The following is a 17,079-nucleotide window of genomic DNA, read 5'->3' as shown; positions in this document are numbered from 1 at the left end:
TGGTCTTGTCCCCGAGAGCAGGTTAAATGGAAAGCAGTGAGAAGTTGCCCTAGCAACGTGGCTCTGCCGAACGGCAGCTGCTGGGTACCTTACAGCAGGTTGGTAAAGCATGTAAGGATCAGTCCTTGGGAGGATTTTCCTTAAATAAAACCCAGCACCTCTTGGGGCCTTCAAAGGCGTGCAGCTTGGGGGACAGCATTACGAGGAACCATTCGTACCTCTTCCCCCCCGCTTTGCTCTGTAGGCATAATCGTGCTGCTGCAGCTGCATGGATAGGAGTGGATTGCTGATCCAACAGGAAAAGACCCACGTGTGTTCAGCTGATTTTGCAACTCGGGACAAGGCACAACTGATGCATAAGAAAGTTTTGATCTGTTACTAAATCCCTGAAATTAGGCATCTAACTGGGGTCTCTTTTTAGACTTGCCTGTCCAGAACGTGATTTTAAATGCTGGACAATGTGGTAACTGGAAAGGCACAGAAAGTTGCAAGGCACTCAGAGGCTGAAGCAAATACTTACAGCTCTTCTGGTATAACATCTTACACACGTTTTGAATGGTCAGCATTAAGTTTTGTTGGCACCAACACCCAACTGAATTCAGAACAAGCAATCCAGCTCTAGAATACAAGGTAAAAGTACTAGGCTTCACACCCACACCAGGTGTGCTGTGTCTGGCTGCCTGCTGGGGACCCTCACTGATGGGGTCTGCCTAGGAGAATACAAAATACACAGTCCCTGCCGACAGGCAGGTGGGCTGCCGCACCACTGGTACTGTCTTTTCCCACTTACCTTCACAGCAGTTTTACAGGTGACACAGGTGGGACATAACAGGTTGAACAGGATGATCGAAATACATCAATATTGCAAGTGTTCAGCTGGCTGATTTCAGAGAACCCCAAGTGCTGAAGCTCAACAAAAGGCACTATAGCCATCAGGAACTGCCAGAGTCCTGTGGCACAGGAAATTTCACAGCATCATGGAAGCCACACAGTAACAAGCACAAGACAGCCTTCAGGCAAGGTGTGCTCTCTTGGCGGCATATACAGTCTACACTTAGCCATTCTCAACACAATCAAACATGAGACATGGAAAACCAATCCTGTTGCTCAGCCAAGGTGTAAAGGATGAAGGAGGGGCAGTTTGTCTCACTCTGCCCTTCAGGTCATGGTCAGGCACATGAGAGCAGGGGTACAGGCCATTAACCACTGATAGTGGGGAAACTTTTTCTGCTGCTAGCACAGTGTGCATGCCCAGAAAGGAGCACACTCATGCTTAAAGCTGCATTACAATATGTAACCTGAAAAGCAGCTCGGATTTACTTTCTGGATCGTGGGCTAAAATGGACGGGCTAACAGTTTGCCAGCAACACCTTACTTTGTAACCACTGGGACACAAGAAACATGAACCTGGGAGTACCATTTACAGACACCCTTCATAGAAGAGGGGCAATGTGAAACATCCAGAACAGATTTTTGACTAGTCATTAAACTGCACTTTGCAATTATGAGCAGTACATCAGAAATAAAATAATATGTTTTACGAAAAATCCTGTTTATGCAAAAACCCCTCAGTTTGGGAGTAGGGAGGTGACTAATGATCCCTGTTTCAAACAGGTAAACGCATCCTCTCACAGAAATGAGTCAACAATTGTCACACCAAAGCAAAAGTGCTGTCACTAGAACTGAGAGCTGATCAAGAACTAGTAGCATGTGGAGAGCTGGATTTGCTTGTGCTTGTCCATACACAGTTCCTTGTTAAATCAATACCAGTTATGCCTACTGAGACTGAAAGGCAGAACTGAACTATCACAACTCTGATTCTGCTAAATTTAAACATGTAAATATCCTGAGAAGCCCTACTGAAATTATTAAAATTACTCCTGTCAGTCTCAGATCACTGGTAATTATTAACACAGTCAATGTTCCCAAAACTTATCATTATTTCTTATTTACCAGTCTCATTAGTAATCTATCTTTCTGCAGATGTAACAGCATTTTGGTCAACTCAACTACAGTCACACATGATATAAAATGTAAGTGAATAACACCACAAGTTTTATTCCAGTTTTACTTCCACTGAACCTGAACTCGAGGAAGTCAGTATAAGTCAGCAAGTATCTTCAGGAGCTCGCTTTTACATTTTCAAACTACTTGAATGAACATGAATCAAAACTCATCTTTGTTTTCAACTGGCGCTGCCTTAGTCGTGTCAATGGGCCAGGCTGTCTCTTTCTGCTGGAAAAGATGAATTTGAATTAATTGCTAAGAGGAGAATGAGGCCAATGTACCTGCTCTAACTTATATGCCTATCACACCGTACCAAAGATCATTTGCTACACTGATTCTGCAACTTGATGTCACTTCAATGAACACACTACAGTTGCTTAATTAAACTGTTAGAAACAAAATCAGGGATTCACAAACTATGGCATTTTATTTCAGAGGCCTTTGCTTACATTTGTACAATATATTACATAATTCTCCATTTTCTGCAGAACCTAATATATATTTTATAGCTTTTTCTATAAGCTTTTCCTTCAATGTTTGTCAACAAATTTTTACAGTCCTGTACAATTCTGAATACTTTGAAACCATTTTCAATAAAATCAGTTAACCTTAAGCACACACTACGAAGACTGAAAATGCTTTTCTTAGAAAAGTCAAATGTAAAGGATTCTGACACTCTAGCATCTACAAACAAAATGCTTTGAATTCTTACATGTTGTATTGCCAGAAAACAAAGAAAAACATGCCAGCCCCTATTTCCCCAGGCAAAAGAAGTACACAGAACTACAATTAAAACAGTAAAACAATCTGTACAATAAAGTACTGTGTATTAACAGTGCCAGGTATTAAATAGCTTGAATGAACACTTCCGCAATATACAAATGTCTTACAAAGGTATATAATTAACAGGAGAGAGCTTGGGATCCATACAACATAAAATCAATACAAGTGAAAACAGTTTGAAGTTGGTTTTGGAATTTGTACACGGCATTTAGAAAATTAAATGTCTACCACTCAGCTAGCTATTTATTTAAAAAACAACTACCCCTTTGTGGCAGTGTTCATATCAGCAACCACAAATTATAACCTCACACCTTACTCTGTCTTGAGGTCCTCTCCTTGAAGCTCGTAATAAAATAAGCATTACAAATGAAATATCTGTTGCTTTAAGGGAAAAGAAACATTTACAAGAAAACACAAAAATATAACTGTTATAATCCATTATGAATAAATATACACTTTAAACTGGCTAAATACAATCTTTATACATTAAGATTTAATACAGTTTGTTAGCCATTTTCTTTTTCATAATGTATTTTATCAAAATTAAAAAAAAAATACTGTTTTATAGAAAAATGGCAAAGTACAGTAGTTTCATTCCAATTAGTGGGTTCTTAAAACCCAGAGTAACCTATTTAAGCCTAATTCAAACCTGTAGACGTTAGGTTTTTTGTGTTTTTTTTAAAGGAATCCTCATATTTGGTTATCAGGACTGATGTCAAACATCCTACTAACTGCAGGTTTTGAATTGAATACATGTGCTTGACGTATACAATTTAAGCCACTGTAAAGTGACTTAGCAGTTAAAAAACAATTAGCTTGTACAAATGAAAATAGGTTCAATATTTGTCATAAATAAATGGAAAAATATCAAATGTTCCAGCTTTAACAAAATACCAGGGAATACAGTAAGCCTACCACATTTATTTAGATCAACCCAACAACTATATGCTTATTGTACTGTCTTTACAGGCAGTGAACAGCCTCCAATTGCCACAGTGGAAGGCCTTCGAGTCACTAGACTTACAATTCCCAGACAAGTTGGAAACAATTATTGCTTGAGGAAAAGCAGTTTGTTGTACTTTTTCTTCATAAAAGTGCACTTAAGTGCAAAGTTAGCTTGTCGAGAAACAACTTTAAATACAAAATAGTGCTTGTCTGAATTTTGTGCCATTGTGCAGTATAAAAAAAAAAAGAAAACAAAAAAAAAAGAAAACAAAGAAAAGAGTGGCCCTCAGCAGCCATTAAGTGCAAAGTGCTTTGGCAAGTCCTGCTGTCACCTGCACTCAACTGACATTCCATTCTGTGATGAACTTGACATAGATGGTTCTGCTAAAGTTAACATAACTGCAGCTGTAATGGAACTAGAGGAAGGTGATGAGGAGGAAGATGATGTAGTAGCAGCACCTGCACAGGAAGAGGAAAACATAAGTTACAAAAATTTACAAATTAAGCAATAAAACTGTTCTCCCATTCAGCAACTAATGCCTAGTCATTAAACAGAAAAAAAGCCTCTATTCCCTCATTTCTGTGGCAAAAACACAGTGTTTCAGCTGCATGCAAAACAGCATGTTATTGCCCCTTGCAGCCCTGGTTCCCCAGCCACCCAGATCAAGGGCACAGTGGGAGCACACCAGAGCTCATTCCTGACCCAGAAGTATAGTCAACTGTTCCCTTTCTTTCCTGTTGAAACCAGCACAGGTGAAGTCTTGTCCCAGCACGGAATCTGCACAAGCACCCTGCTCCAGCCACTGCAAAAAATGGTTGTAGCCATAAAAAACTTAATCTTACTACACACGGCATTCCAGTCTTTCTTCTGTACTCAGTGAACTCTTAATTGTGCACATAAATAAGACACGGAGAAAACAATCCTCTTAATGCTGCTTAAAGCAAGCACACTAGAACATTCCCTACAGCAACATGTGAAGCAGCTTCATGGAAATAAGATATTTAATTGATGGTCTTCCTTAAACTCATAATATAAATCACTTGTTGTAATGGGAAAGCACTAAACAGACACACCAGCAATATTGTAGGAAATTCTTGTGTAACTTGAAGAAAAGTTGTATGTTATTAATAACATTCGATCCTTCGTTCACTGCTCAGGGAAGTTTATTTTTCTGTATATTTTTTTCCCTGTGTAAAGTAGTTCCGCCTAAACAGAGTTAAACAGATTGGATGCCCTTTTAATGTTTTTCCCACTGCATTGTCATTGGATGTCTGAGCCGTACCTTCTAAAGGTCGTAAATTAACCACATGCAGCATTTTCAAACAAACAAACAAAAAAACCCCATGCTCCTAATGGCACACATCTCCCTAAATATTATCCAAGTCTCACTGATGGCTTGGCTTCACGAATGAAGATTTGGGAAGGGCTTCAACCACGCTTACTACAAGCACGATGACCAAGGGCAAGCGGGACACGCAAATCTGGTTGGAAAAGGGTGCTTAGGCAATCACAGACCAAGTCTCATTAACACCTAAATAACATGACATTCAAATTAGCCTGCTAAAGGTAGAATTTAGCTCCCAGCACTTACTTTCCCGCTCTTTTTTCTTTAAGCGCTTTCTTCTCCGGTCAATGGAAGCCACCTCAGATTTCAAGGACAGGTAATGTTTCCTGATTTCCTGCAGTTTTTCTTGGAGAACTGTTATGCGCTCGGCGCTAGTCATATTTTCCAAGTCAGCTGCAAGTTAAACAATCTCTGTTAACTAGCATATTGCAGCATTTCCAAAACTCACCAATTTCAGTACTCGAATCTTAGTGATGTGTGATGTGCTTTGAGGTAGCAGAGAGCAAAGCCAAAAACCACTGCAACAGCAGCTGCTATTTATGATCATAAACTTGGTTCATTTTTTATTATTTTTAAAATAAACCATCACAGGAACACTTTTTTCTTCTTTTAAGGGAGTCGAAAGGAAGAAAATGCACGTGTTCCCCACCCCACAGGAAGGGGAAAACAAGACAACTGGTGAAAACAGAGGGTCTAAAAATAGCTTTGAGCCTGTTGTTTCAAGTACTTGCTAGAGTTCAGTTTGGACTAACACACCAGGAAGGTCAGTCTTGCCCATCTTGTATCGGTTGTTACAAAACAAGCAGGTTACGGCAGGAATCTGAATAGCTTTGGCATGGTTCTAATTGAGTGCATGCCAAAGAGGAAGGCCTCCTCACTGGCATTCCACATGGCAATGTCAATGAACACAGCCAGCAGAGGAGCTGTTTCCAGCTGGGAGCAATCCACAGCATAGCACACAGCTTGGAGAGCACAGGCAGGAGTAACTACCTTGGCTCAGTCCCTTTCAGCCATAGGTAAGCCATACCGGACACTCCATTCAAAGACATTTAAGAATCATTTAAACTACTGTGAGGCACAGAATGCAAAATGTAGAGGAAGAAGTTACAAACCAACCATGTAAGTGTCTGAACAATAACTAGAAAATGAGTAAACCAGCAACAAAGTATCAATGCAAGAAGGGTGCATAGCTGAGAACATTCATGCCAGAGTGACAAGTCTGCACAGAATGGCAAGAACAGCCAGTCAGTGCAGGAGCCATATCTAAAATCAGTACTGAAGACTGCAATGGAAAAAAAAAAAAAAAAAAAAAAAGAAAAAAAATTTAAACCAGAATTTATCACAAAATTAAGCAAACTGAGACAATTTTATATAATTTTTCCCCTGTTAGGGGGAAAAAAGCCCAGCCAAAATACATAGAATTCAATAATTCTAAAAGCCGCCTTATACTATACCACAAGACCACACTAGAAGGGTTTTTCAGAAAATACTTACACATTTGAAAGCTCCACTTGTAAACTTTGGGCAAACGATTATTCTGTTCTTTGAGATCAGACTCCTTCTCTCCATTTTTCCCGCATTTTCCTGGAGACTGTGTTCTTGTGAGTGATTTGGTTTGGTGAGATTTCATGCCAGTAGAAACCGACTTTGCTGACTGAGACTTGGACACACTTTCACCAGCAGATAGTTCTTCACTGTCGCTGCTGTTTGCTGCATAAACAAGAAATACTGTTACAAACACAGCAACCTTCCTGCCCAAACCAAAGTTTAATCAGAAGCTACCCTTGTGTTAATTTTCACATAATGGGATTTTATTTGACCAAAATCCTTAACTCCAAAATATTATAATCCACCCTGATACAGAAGCTTGGCACACAGCTGTTTGTATCACTAGTGCCCAAATACAGGACCACAAAACAGGTACATGAGGCCCCTCTAATTCTGGCATGCTGTGAAAGGGAAACCTTGCACTGGAAACACTGTCCAGTTAGGTGTGTAGCTATTATGTGCATCTATGGGAACCAAAATCCTACAGCACTAGAGGGCAGATAGAAGTACAAGATTCTGGCTCCACAATCCATCCTGAATACTGGCAAGTATATTGCTGAAACCACGTGTGCAAGAATGTAAAGGAGTGGGGCAGGGACACACTTCTTGTAAGGAGGCTCCTAAATATAATCCAACTACTCAAGGTTCATACAGGGAAGGCACACTCTACTCTGAAAGGTTCAAGACAGCATCACACTTCTTGCTTCCAAACCATATCCATAAATTAATTGCTTACATTAGAAAATAAGGCAAAGAGGCAGTCCAACGTGTCAGTACAGCTGCAAAAGTTATCACCGTATTTCTGATTATGGGGTTATACATTTTCTAAAAGAGTTAGCAAGAGTGGTTTTGTTCTATCTCCTGGGGTTAGTTGGTTGTTTTTTTTTTTAAATATTAATTCCTAATACAGCATTTGATATATAAAAGCCTCTGGTTTAGCTTTGAAATGCTTGCATCCTGACAAAGACACAGGTTGAGAAAAGGGGATAAATTCACAAAATCAAAGGGAACAACAGCAAAACTAAAAATGGCTTATTTGTTCTGCAAATTCAGTTTGTTTTGTTGCTTTAATTCCTGGGGTGAGGGAAGGAATAAGGATTATGGAAGGAAGAGATTAGTGAAATAGAATTTAAAAGGACGAGAGAATGTGAAGAGGAGATCAATGAACATGAGGACAGGTTGGGTGAAAGCAAATACCAGATGAGAAAGTACAGACTTTTAGTAAAAACTGTTAGAAGATAGAAAAGGAGGGCAGGGGGGAGGAAGAGAGAAGAAAAAAGATACAGCATATGCTTTTTATCCTTGCTTTCACTGCATAGTTTTGTTTTTTTACAGGTATCCTCCCAGCTTCACTGTCTGACTCTTTCCTGGTATTTTTTATTAGCAGTGAGATGAGGCAGTAATGGATCCTGCCGTCTCCTGGACGTGTACACATATGTCTCTAATACACCTCTGCTTTTATTAAGATTCCCTTCCCCAGTACTGTGGTTTCTATTCCAATCAGCTTCTACAACTACAAAAAAGCTGAAAAAGCTGCATTATTTACCGAAGATGTTACAGTTGATACAGGAAGAAAACAGAGGCTGCATCTTCTGTAATTATTCTCACATTTCCTATTAGAAGATATTAACCTCTAAAAACTCATCTTGCAGAAAATACAAAGTATAATTTCATCCAGATCCCAGTCTCTCCTCTAAAACATGCAGCTATCATGCCACAGAGATCTTTGTCCCAGTTCTACGAAGTGTGAAATACTCACTCTTCTTTGTCTTCCCAAATTACAAAATACCAAGGACCTCTCAGAAATAGACCCAGAAATAACACAAGACATTTAAAAATGCTTTGGCATTCAAGCAAGAGTAGTTTCTTCTTTTAAGCAGTATTAAGAATTCCCCAATGAGAACATTTTGTCCTAATGCATTTTTTTATTTCCAGACTTCATCTCCTACAATCATTCAAACAAATGACATAGTACTTTGATACATTTCATTTCACACTCAGATGCTGTACTTACTAGTTTTACTCTTCTTCTTGTTGTTCACAGAAGTTTTGTGGCTTCTTTTCTGCTTTTTCGAGGAGCTGCCTCCCCCCTGAGCATCTTTAAGTCTTTTTTGGCCTGCACAGACTATAATAAAAATGGAAAAAAGTTATTAGATAAAAACTTCCACTTATGTGGGGTTCCTCCCCCCCCCCCCCCCCAAAGTCTCAAAAAAAAAAAACACTTCAGAGCTTAAGTTTGTAGACAACAATGTGACTGTTACTGCCTATCCTTGATACAGCTCAGCTTTCTACTTATACTGAAAAGAGGAAGTGAAGGAGGATGGAAGGCAGTCTAAGTTTGCTGGTTAGAGCGCACATGCAAGATGATGGCAAGTAACTTTCCTCTATGCACCACCAGAATTTGTCTTGAACTACACAGGTTACTTTTTTTAACACTGCAAATTAAGTAAGAATAGATTTATATGAAAAACATCTCAAAAACTACTGGTACTGAAAAAAGTTCAAAAAAGCCTGTGGCACTTGGAAGCTGTGAGAAAACACTGAAAAGATCACTTGTGATCAGTAATCACATTAACTGAAAGCATTAGAAAAAAATCACTGATAATGTTAAAAAAATGAGGCAACAGAAAAACAAAGGAAAAAGTGCACTGGTATCTGTGACTACACGAGGAGAAAGTAGGGAAAAGAATTCTAGTACACCTGTTAAAAGAGCAAATTTTCAGAGTTGTTCAAACGTTGTTCCACAACCACCTGACTTAGAGATTAAAAATTACTCCTGTAACAAAGCCATTCAAATGAAGAAACCAGATTTTCTAAAGCAGGCAGCATGCTGACAGAATCAGAGAGGAAGTTAAAGTCTAATGCATGTAAAAGTAATATTTTGCAATACTGTAAAGCTTTTTCCTGTGGCAATAATTTCCTTTTATATAAAGCAGCAAACCAGTTCTAAACCTACACATTTATAATTAACAAAGTAATACAGGCGTATTTATTGAAGGCTACATAGTCACTTCGTCTAAACTCTTTTCTTTGTTTAAGGAAACATATTTTGTCACATTCTTTCTACAGAACAATTCAAACGGAATGATGAGGGTAACACGCCTTAAGGGCATTTTGCGAAAATTCAGTTAATTATTAACTGAAATCTGCTGAGATGAACAAACCAGTTCTGTCCTCTCAGGATTATATTCAGACACGTATTTGTTTTCCTTTGTATTAATAATTTTTTAGGCACTTTAACACTGTGGAAGTAGCTATACTTTTGATGAACTGTAAAAAAGCCAGTGATTTTCACAACAAAGCTTTTAGACCCAGCCTTGCAAACAGTTAAAAAGCAGGCAGGAGTATGCTGACATCACATGCACATGTGCTGGCAGTGTTTTTTATCCCTATTCTTTAGTGGTCTCAGGATAGGAACTTCAATCTGCAAAATCACATCTGAAAGTGAAACATAGCTAATAAGGTCACTGTTTGTTATCAGCTTGACTTGTATTTTTTAAAAACATTAATTTCATGGGATGCAAGTTTGAAATGGCTGTCTAAGCATGCAACAATTGGCACTTTCTCCTCCAAAATAAACAGCTTACAGAGTAACAACATTTTATGTAAGAAACAGAATCTTCTACTTGTAAGCAAGGTATTCAAAACATATCCATCTTGCTACAATAAATATTCCTTATACAATATGTTACAGTTTGCTCTGCGCTTTTCTTGCCAGGCCCGATATAAATTTTATTCTTATCCTCATTGAAACCATCACAATTCCTAGTGAAAGGCCAAGAACTTTCTTGGCAGATTGTATTTTATTCACAAGATGATTATGTCATTTCCACATATTTAAAGTAGACAACAGGTTACTACTTTCTCCAACAACTAACTTTCCATCAGTACGACAATAACAGAATGAAAATACATCAGCAATGCTAAAATGAGAGCTGGTTAGGTTGAAGACAGCTCTGTTTACTCTTTCCTTTACCTTTTTCAGTATGCTCTGGTTCTGGTTGATTACTACTACTGGAACTGACGCTGGCATCAAAGCCTGTTGGAGAAATATTTCCCTCAGACTGGAGGTCTTGCAGCTCCCCTGCAACACTGTCCACCTCTATTGTGCTATCTGTTTCACTTTTAATGCTTCGTATCTCTTCTTGATTTGGTGGCAGTGTCTCAGAGACAGTGACACTGGACTGATGTCTACTGGACTCCGTTACAGTTACAGATGAAGGTGATTCAGGAGTTGTAGGAGGAGTATTTAGCACTGAATTACTGCCGCTGCTTGGAAATTCAACTTTCTTTTCACCCACTTCTGCTGGTTTTTCCTCAACAGGTTTAACATCCATGCTAGTTGGCAAAGATTTTTCATGTTCAGAGCCAGGCAAAGAAATGTCTTCTTCTGCAAGAGTCTGAAGCTGTTCCTCTGCTGCAGCATCCTCAGGAGCAGCATGTGGAGGGGAGGCAGCAGCTTCAGTGTCAGAGTCTGAGAACAGTTCCTTCAGTGTTTTCTTCGGCCATTGTCCCTGAATACTTGACCAGACATCTTTTCGATCCTTCGCTCTGGTGTTCTGAAGTCTTTCATCCGAGTTATTTAAAAGCTTTATTCTTTTCTCTCCCACTTCAGAAAATCCTGAGTAGAAAGTACTTGTCCGTAAAGACTTTCTTTTCTCCTCTAGTCCATTGTACTTTTTAGTTGGAGTGATTTTCAGTTTAGATTTGTCTTCCTCATCTTCATCCGAGGAGCTGTTACTGCTGTTTTCTACGCTAAGGGAGTCTTTGTTTTTGGACTTCTCTTCCTTCCTATTAGGTGACACAGTCTTTAAAGACTCCTCTGCAACACAGTATCTTCGTTTACCACGTTTTACCTGTGGTTTTGCTGTTTTATCTACTACCTCCTTTTTCACATCCTTCCTCTTTTTCGTGGCTTCGTCTTCTCCACCAGAGTCAGTATCTTCAGATAACTCTTCCATCTCTTTTCGCAATCTTTCAGGAGACTTGGATCCCGATTTGGGCACTACTACATCTGTCAGGGTTTTATTTTCTTCTGGGAGGGATGCACTGCTCTGCTCTTCTTTTAGACAGAGCTCATTTTTATCTTGGCTTACAGCTTCTTGTTGAGATTCCTCTTTGCCATCAGCACGTACATTCGGGGCACTTTGGTCATCTTCCTGCTCACTATCATCAGAACTTTCAGAAGCTAATTAAAAATAAATCCAAAAAAAAAACAAACAAAACAAGAAAAGTTTGTCTTGATTCGGGTTACAAAGAATTCTTTAAAAAAAACCACTAAAGAAAACTGTACAGATATGCACACATGCTACAGAGATCTCCAGTAGTATGTATTTTAAACAGTACGTCCTGAAGACTTCAAGATTTATTTCCTGCTCTATTAGAATGTATAATGGCCAGGTTAGGAACTAGGAAAATTCTGTACTATACAGCACATCTCCAGGAATTTTGGAAGAGGTGCAGAAAGCACAGAATGCATAAATCCATAATACAGGAACTTGTGTATTATTAGCCAAAACAGAAATTGAAGTCTGTGCTTAACATAAAAACTCTGAATAGTTCTTACAGGTTACAAATACTACCATTATCTGCCCTTTTTCTAAAGCCCGGAGCACAGACAGTATTTTCCCTGGAGAATCCACAGTCTAAAAGAACAGAACAACAAAGACACTGGATAATCTCTTAACAAACCAACCTGATGACCAGCCTGGAAAAAGGAAGGAAAAGCAATAATGAAAGGCACTTGGAGAAATATATGAACAATAAGAGTGTAGGACAACAGTAAGAAAATTCAGGATCAGGAATAAAGAAACTGAGAAAAAGACAAAAAATATAATGGAGAAGGAATCAACAACAAGCCCATTCAATGGGAAGATATATGGATACAAGGAAAAACGGTAAGAACTGGCTCAATTATATAAGTAGCTTCTTGATTTGTAACTCATCCATTTTTGTTGGCATAGCTAGTTTAACTCTTCACTCCATCTCTCATTCTCAATCCCTCAATGAAATTTACCACCTCTTTAAAGATGATAATGTAAACCACGACAGAGAAGAAAAGCAGTATTGTCAAGGAAATTCACTGAAATGATCAAAGTTGAGTTAACTTTTTAAAAAAGGTTTACTGAAATAGGATTAACTTAGAGAAGTGCATACTAACAGAGATGTGTACAGGACAAAATATCTTCAGAAATGTTGCTTCAGGTGATTTTCTTAGTTTATTTAAGATAGGCAGGATCTTAAATTCTACTCTCAGACTCACTCTGAAAGTAAGTTTTACACAATCCTTTCAGTATTGTTATTTTCTAATTAGAAGTTTATGGTAGCCATTTTGGCCTAAAGTTCCAAGAAATCTATTACTTAAAATGAATTTCTGACACTTGCCTTTCTCGTAACTTAGAGGATCAAAACTAGAGTATTACTATATGAGGTATCAAAATTTGCCATTTGAAATAAGAGCAAGGAACACCACATTTAGAATCAACAAAAAATCAGGTCCATCAAGTCTTCCTCTCAACCTATTTACTTTGCTGTGCCCTTCAAAGGAAAGTTGAGTACAACAGCATTAATCATTCCCGTTTAGTAACACGAAGCAAAAAAAGCAACTAAAAAGTTTTGAGCAAGCAGCTCTAAAATGGGAGAAAGAAACAGTAAAATATGAGCACCTTTCATACTTAAAAACCCGCAAATAACAGGAAAAAAGGTTAATCCCCAGTACAAATATATGTGGACTTAAATGATAAAATTGCATACAATTAAAAGCATTTCTGGGAATTAATTACGCAAGATGGAAAACATTTAGCTTTCAAAAATATTAGAGGGTGCATGTCAAATTGTGCTTTTGTAATCAGAAGTTAATTACAGATTAATTATAGCACTAATAATAGTGTCATTATCATCACCACTAATTGCTTTTTTGTTTCTCATTTCCTAAGGAAATGAAGCTTAATAGAGTATATTAACTGTTATTCTACCTACAGATTTGGAACCCAGTGGCCAATGTCATCCAAGTTCGAGTAAATCTGAAAGATTATTAAATTCATACAACTTTCACAAAAATTGGTGGCTACCCACACTATCTATACCATATATATGTGTGATTTTTTTTTTTCTGGAGGCATGAAGAGGATGAAGAGAAGCAACTAGTTGTTATAAAGCTGCAGTAAATATGTAGGAAGGGAAAAACAACGTTAGGAACAACAGGTGTGCTGACAGGAAACTTAGCTTTACTAATTCTATTTTTTCAAGGAAAAAACCCACCATGGGTCCTGAAAGTTAATAAAAAATTAAAAATCTAGAAATAACACAGGAAACACAAATGTTTTGCTACGTATCAAACGGGGGGGGGGGGGGGGGAGGATGGCAAAACAAAGGATGTAATTCCTAAGACTGTTAACATACACTGAATCCATACTACCTGTTTTCAGAAACTGCAAATATTGCTTTCCTTCAAGGGTTATTAATGAGGATGATGATCTAATTAGCTAGATATACTCAAGTGTACATTGCATCAGTTGTTCTACACTGTCATTTACTACTGTTTAAAGGCCATTTACAGAATTAGAAGAAGTTTAAGTACAATACCTTGTAGCCCATTAATGATAGAAGTAATTTCTATTGATTTAACTGGCGCTTGTTCAGTATTTTTGGCTTCGGTGCTGTCAAGTTTGGACCCAGTCTCTGGTGATGTGCTGGTGTGAAAGGGTGGTTTTGGCAAACGTCGCAATTTACAGTTTTTAGGAGAATACTTCTCTTCCTTCTCTTTGTCAGTTTTATTCTGTGTAAAAGAAAAGATTAAAAACTTCTCATTTGAGCACACATCTTAACATAAATTGCAAGTAAGCAATGCTTACAGTTATCTTAAAAATTCAACCCTGTAAAGGAAAGCTTTCCTCTTTAGAAGATCACAAATACCTTTCTGCGGCCCATGCCAAGACATTTATACGGAAGCAGGAACTCTGTCAACACTAAAACAAATGGGAGAGTAAACACAGCCAGTGCTCTAGGACAAGCGGCACCACAGGATGCCAGGCTCAGCAGTGGCAGGGCGGGGCTGTAACACCCTGCTGAGCACCGAGTTCTAGAACCCTGAGTTTACTCAGGTTCTACAGGCACCAGTTGCCAGGGAACGGGGGGGGGGGGGGGGGGGGGGAAGCGCTTACAACTGTGGCAAAAGGAAAAGCCTCCTTGCACCCCACTGCCCAAGGAGTATTTCATAACCTGTGCTTAAATATCGTTTTAAAAGCACTAATTTTGAAAGAAATGCTATGAGATAAAATCGTAAGAGACACACACACTATTCATAGGTATTCTCTCCAGAATCAGCAGAGGGAGCTTCCAAATTTCACCCCCCCCCCCCCCCCCCCAGCTGACTCCCACCATCGATGATAAAATGGATCCTTCTCATTTGTTTTCTACAAATGCATACATAAATTTCATTTAGAAATGCAGGAAAAAGGAAAGAGAAGCTTCCTATCGCCACCCTGAAGTGAAAAAACCCAAGCCCTTGCTGAAGAAACTTTCATTTTTTAGAAGTTTAGGAAGTCTCTTTTACCATCTAGCATTTGTAGGCAAATCAAAAGAGGGGCAAGGGGGGGCATTTAAGAATATATTAAACCAAAGTTGGGGGAACAAGGGAGAAAAAGGGAGAGAAACTACCTTTATTTTCTTTCGATGTTTAATTTTTGGTACATTTTTATCAGCTGGTCTCACTATCTTGTCTGCCTTTATCCATTCATCATACCTAAAAACAAACAAAAATGAGTATGTTTATGGCTTTAAGTAGATAATCATGTCACCATAAGAGAAATTAATGGAAGAAGGAAAATTATTAGCCATCTAAAACCTGAATTGGAATTTGAATAAAGTCATTTGTGTACTTTTCACTATGTTGTTTCAGCTAAGGTTCAATTCTTCACATATTCACATACAGAATGAAGGTTGGTTTTTTTTTACACTGATGGGTAAGAGTAAAAGCTGGTATTCTTCTAGTTGGCACTGACCAGCAGGAAATCCATGTAAACAGGTAAAATGAATTAGCAGAATGATAATTTTATATGGATCTCCAACAGGCATACTTTATATATACATACTGTAAAAGCCATAATAATAAAATAGACTATTACAACTACATGAAATGGGACCACTTAACAAAAATAAACTCTTTTGAGCCCAAGTGTCTGTGAAGTGGTATTTGGAGTGACTAACACAAGTCACTAACTTAACACTAACACTTTTCAGTTTGTTTTCAGTTAAAGGATTCCATTTTCTATCAGAATGATACTAGACATAAACATATGAAACAGCACCAAGATATTAGCAGGTGTCTTATTATCTAAAACTGAACATGTTAAATACAAATCCAAGACCAGAGAAGTATATTCTTAATAAGAATATACTGTAACTATGGTACTGTACTTGCCAGTTTCATTGTGTATTTCTGAAAAACCTCCAGAATCAAGTCAATTATTCCCCCCCCCAATAAGCATAACCTGCTGTCCTGCTTCAACTGTGAATTCAAGAACTGGCTAAGAAATAGGTCAGTTAAAAATTAGTATGTATTAACTTTTGCCTAAATGTACAGTCACACAAATTCTGATCCTCCTAGGTAAACATGGAAACAAAGGGGAAGAAACCAACTTAAAAACACAAAACCAACACAAAGGACAAACAAAAACCCCAACACACACATACACATAAAACAACAAAAAAACCCAAACAAAAAAAAAAACACCCCAACCCCTGAAAGACCCCCAAAACAAAACCAATCAAAACACCCAAACCCCACACACCCAGAGCACTAGTACAAGATGGGGCCAAGCAAGGTGCACTCATGACCCTGTTGGCTTTCCAGCTGAGCTTACTTGACCATCATTTTGATATATGATATTCCTGATACAATCCCAATTCAGCTTCTTTGCAACTACTGCCAATTATATTCACAATACTAACATATATGTTCAAAAGAATTAGAGAAAACCTTGCAAGTTTCCAACTTGCTTTCCTGTACACTCTGAAGTAAGATCTATGCAAGGGATTACGGAAGCTAAATACTTTATTTTACTAACTTTAATTTCTTGTAATACCGTGAAACATAAAGTAGCAGTAGTCTCTGAAAAAATAGCTTTCCAAAATGGTTTCCTGGGCTTTTTCCCCTTCCATTGTGACAGAAAAATAAAGTCATAATACCCAGCAGCAGAACACACAAGCTACAACATACCAAGATTACCTATACTGCTGCAGATACAGCTGTAATCATACTATGTCACCAGGTGGAATGCAGGTGAACAGGCTCAGATTTCTCTTCAAAATTGAAATACAGCTTTGCAGAGTACACTCCAGTATGGGAAAATCCTATATTCTGTGAGACTCTGGGAAACCCTATTTGAAGTAATCTTTCTTCAAGTCAAAGACGTGCTTTCCAGAAGGAATACCACTAAGACTGCCACAT

General features: G+C 38.3%; 1 protein-coding gene across 1 annotated transcript in view; it reads right to left on the bottom strand.

Annotated features, from left to right (window-relative positions):
• Positions 1-2,415: 2,415 nt before the first annotated feature.
• Positions 2,416-17,079, bottom strand: part of ARID4B (AT-rich interaction domain 4B) — an 87,338-nt gene continuing 72,674 nt past the window's right edge. The window contains 7 exon segments of the mRNA XM_062637426.1: positions 2,416-4,194; positions 5,328-5,474; positions 6,576-6,791; positions 8,644-8,754; positions 10,606-11,817; positions 14,214-14,406; positions 15,288-15,372. Of these exon segments, the coding sequence (XP_062493410.1) occupies positions 4,064-4,194; positions 5,328-5,474; positions 6,576-6,791; positions 8,644-8,754; positions 10,606-11,817; positions 14,214-14,406; positions 15,288-15,372 (2,095 nt within the window). The 3' untranslated portion in view covers positions 2,416-4,063.

This window comes from Pezoporus occidentalis, unplaced genomic scaffold, assembly GCF_034315485.1.
Source record: "Pezoporus occidentalis ecotype Australia unplaced genomic scaffold, CSIRO_AGI_Poc_V1 ctg52, whole genome shotgun sequence".
Taxonomy (NCBI): Eukaryota; Metazoa; Chordata; class Aves; order Psittaciformes; family Psittacidae; genus Pezoporus; species Pezoporus occidentalis.
Note: the sequence above shows the minus strand (reverse complement) of the source record. Positions and strands in the feature narration are given on the sequence as shown.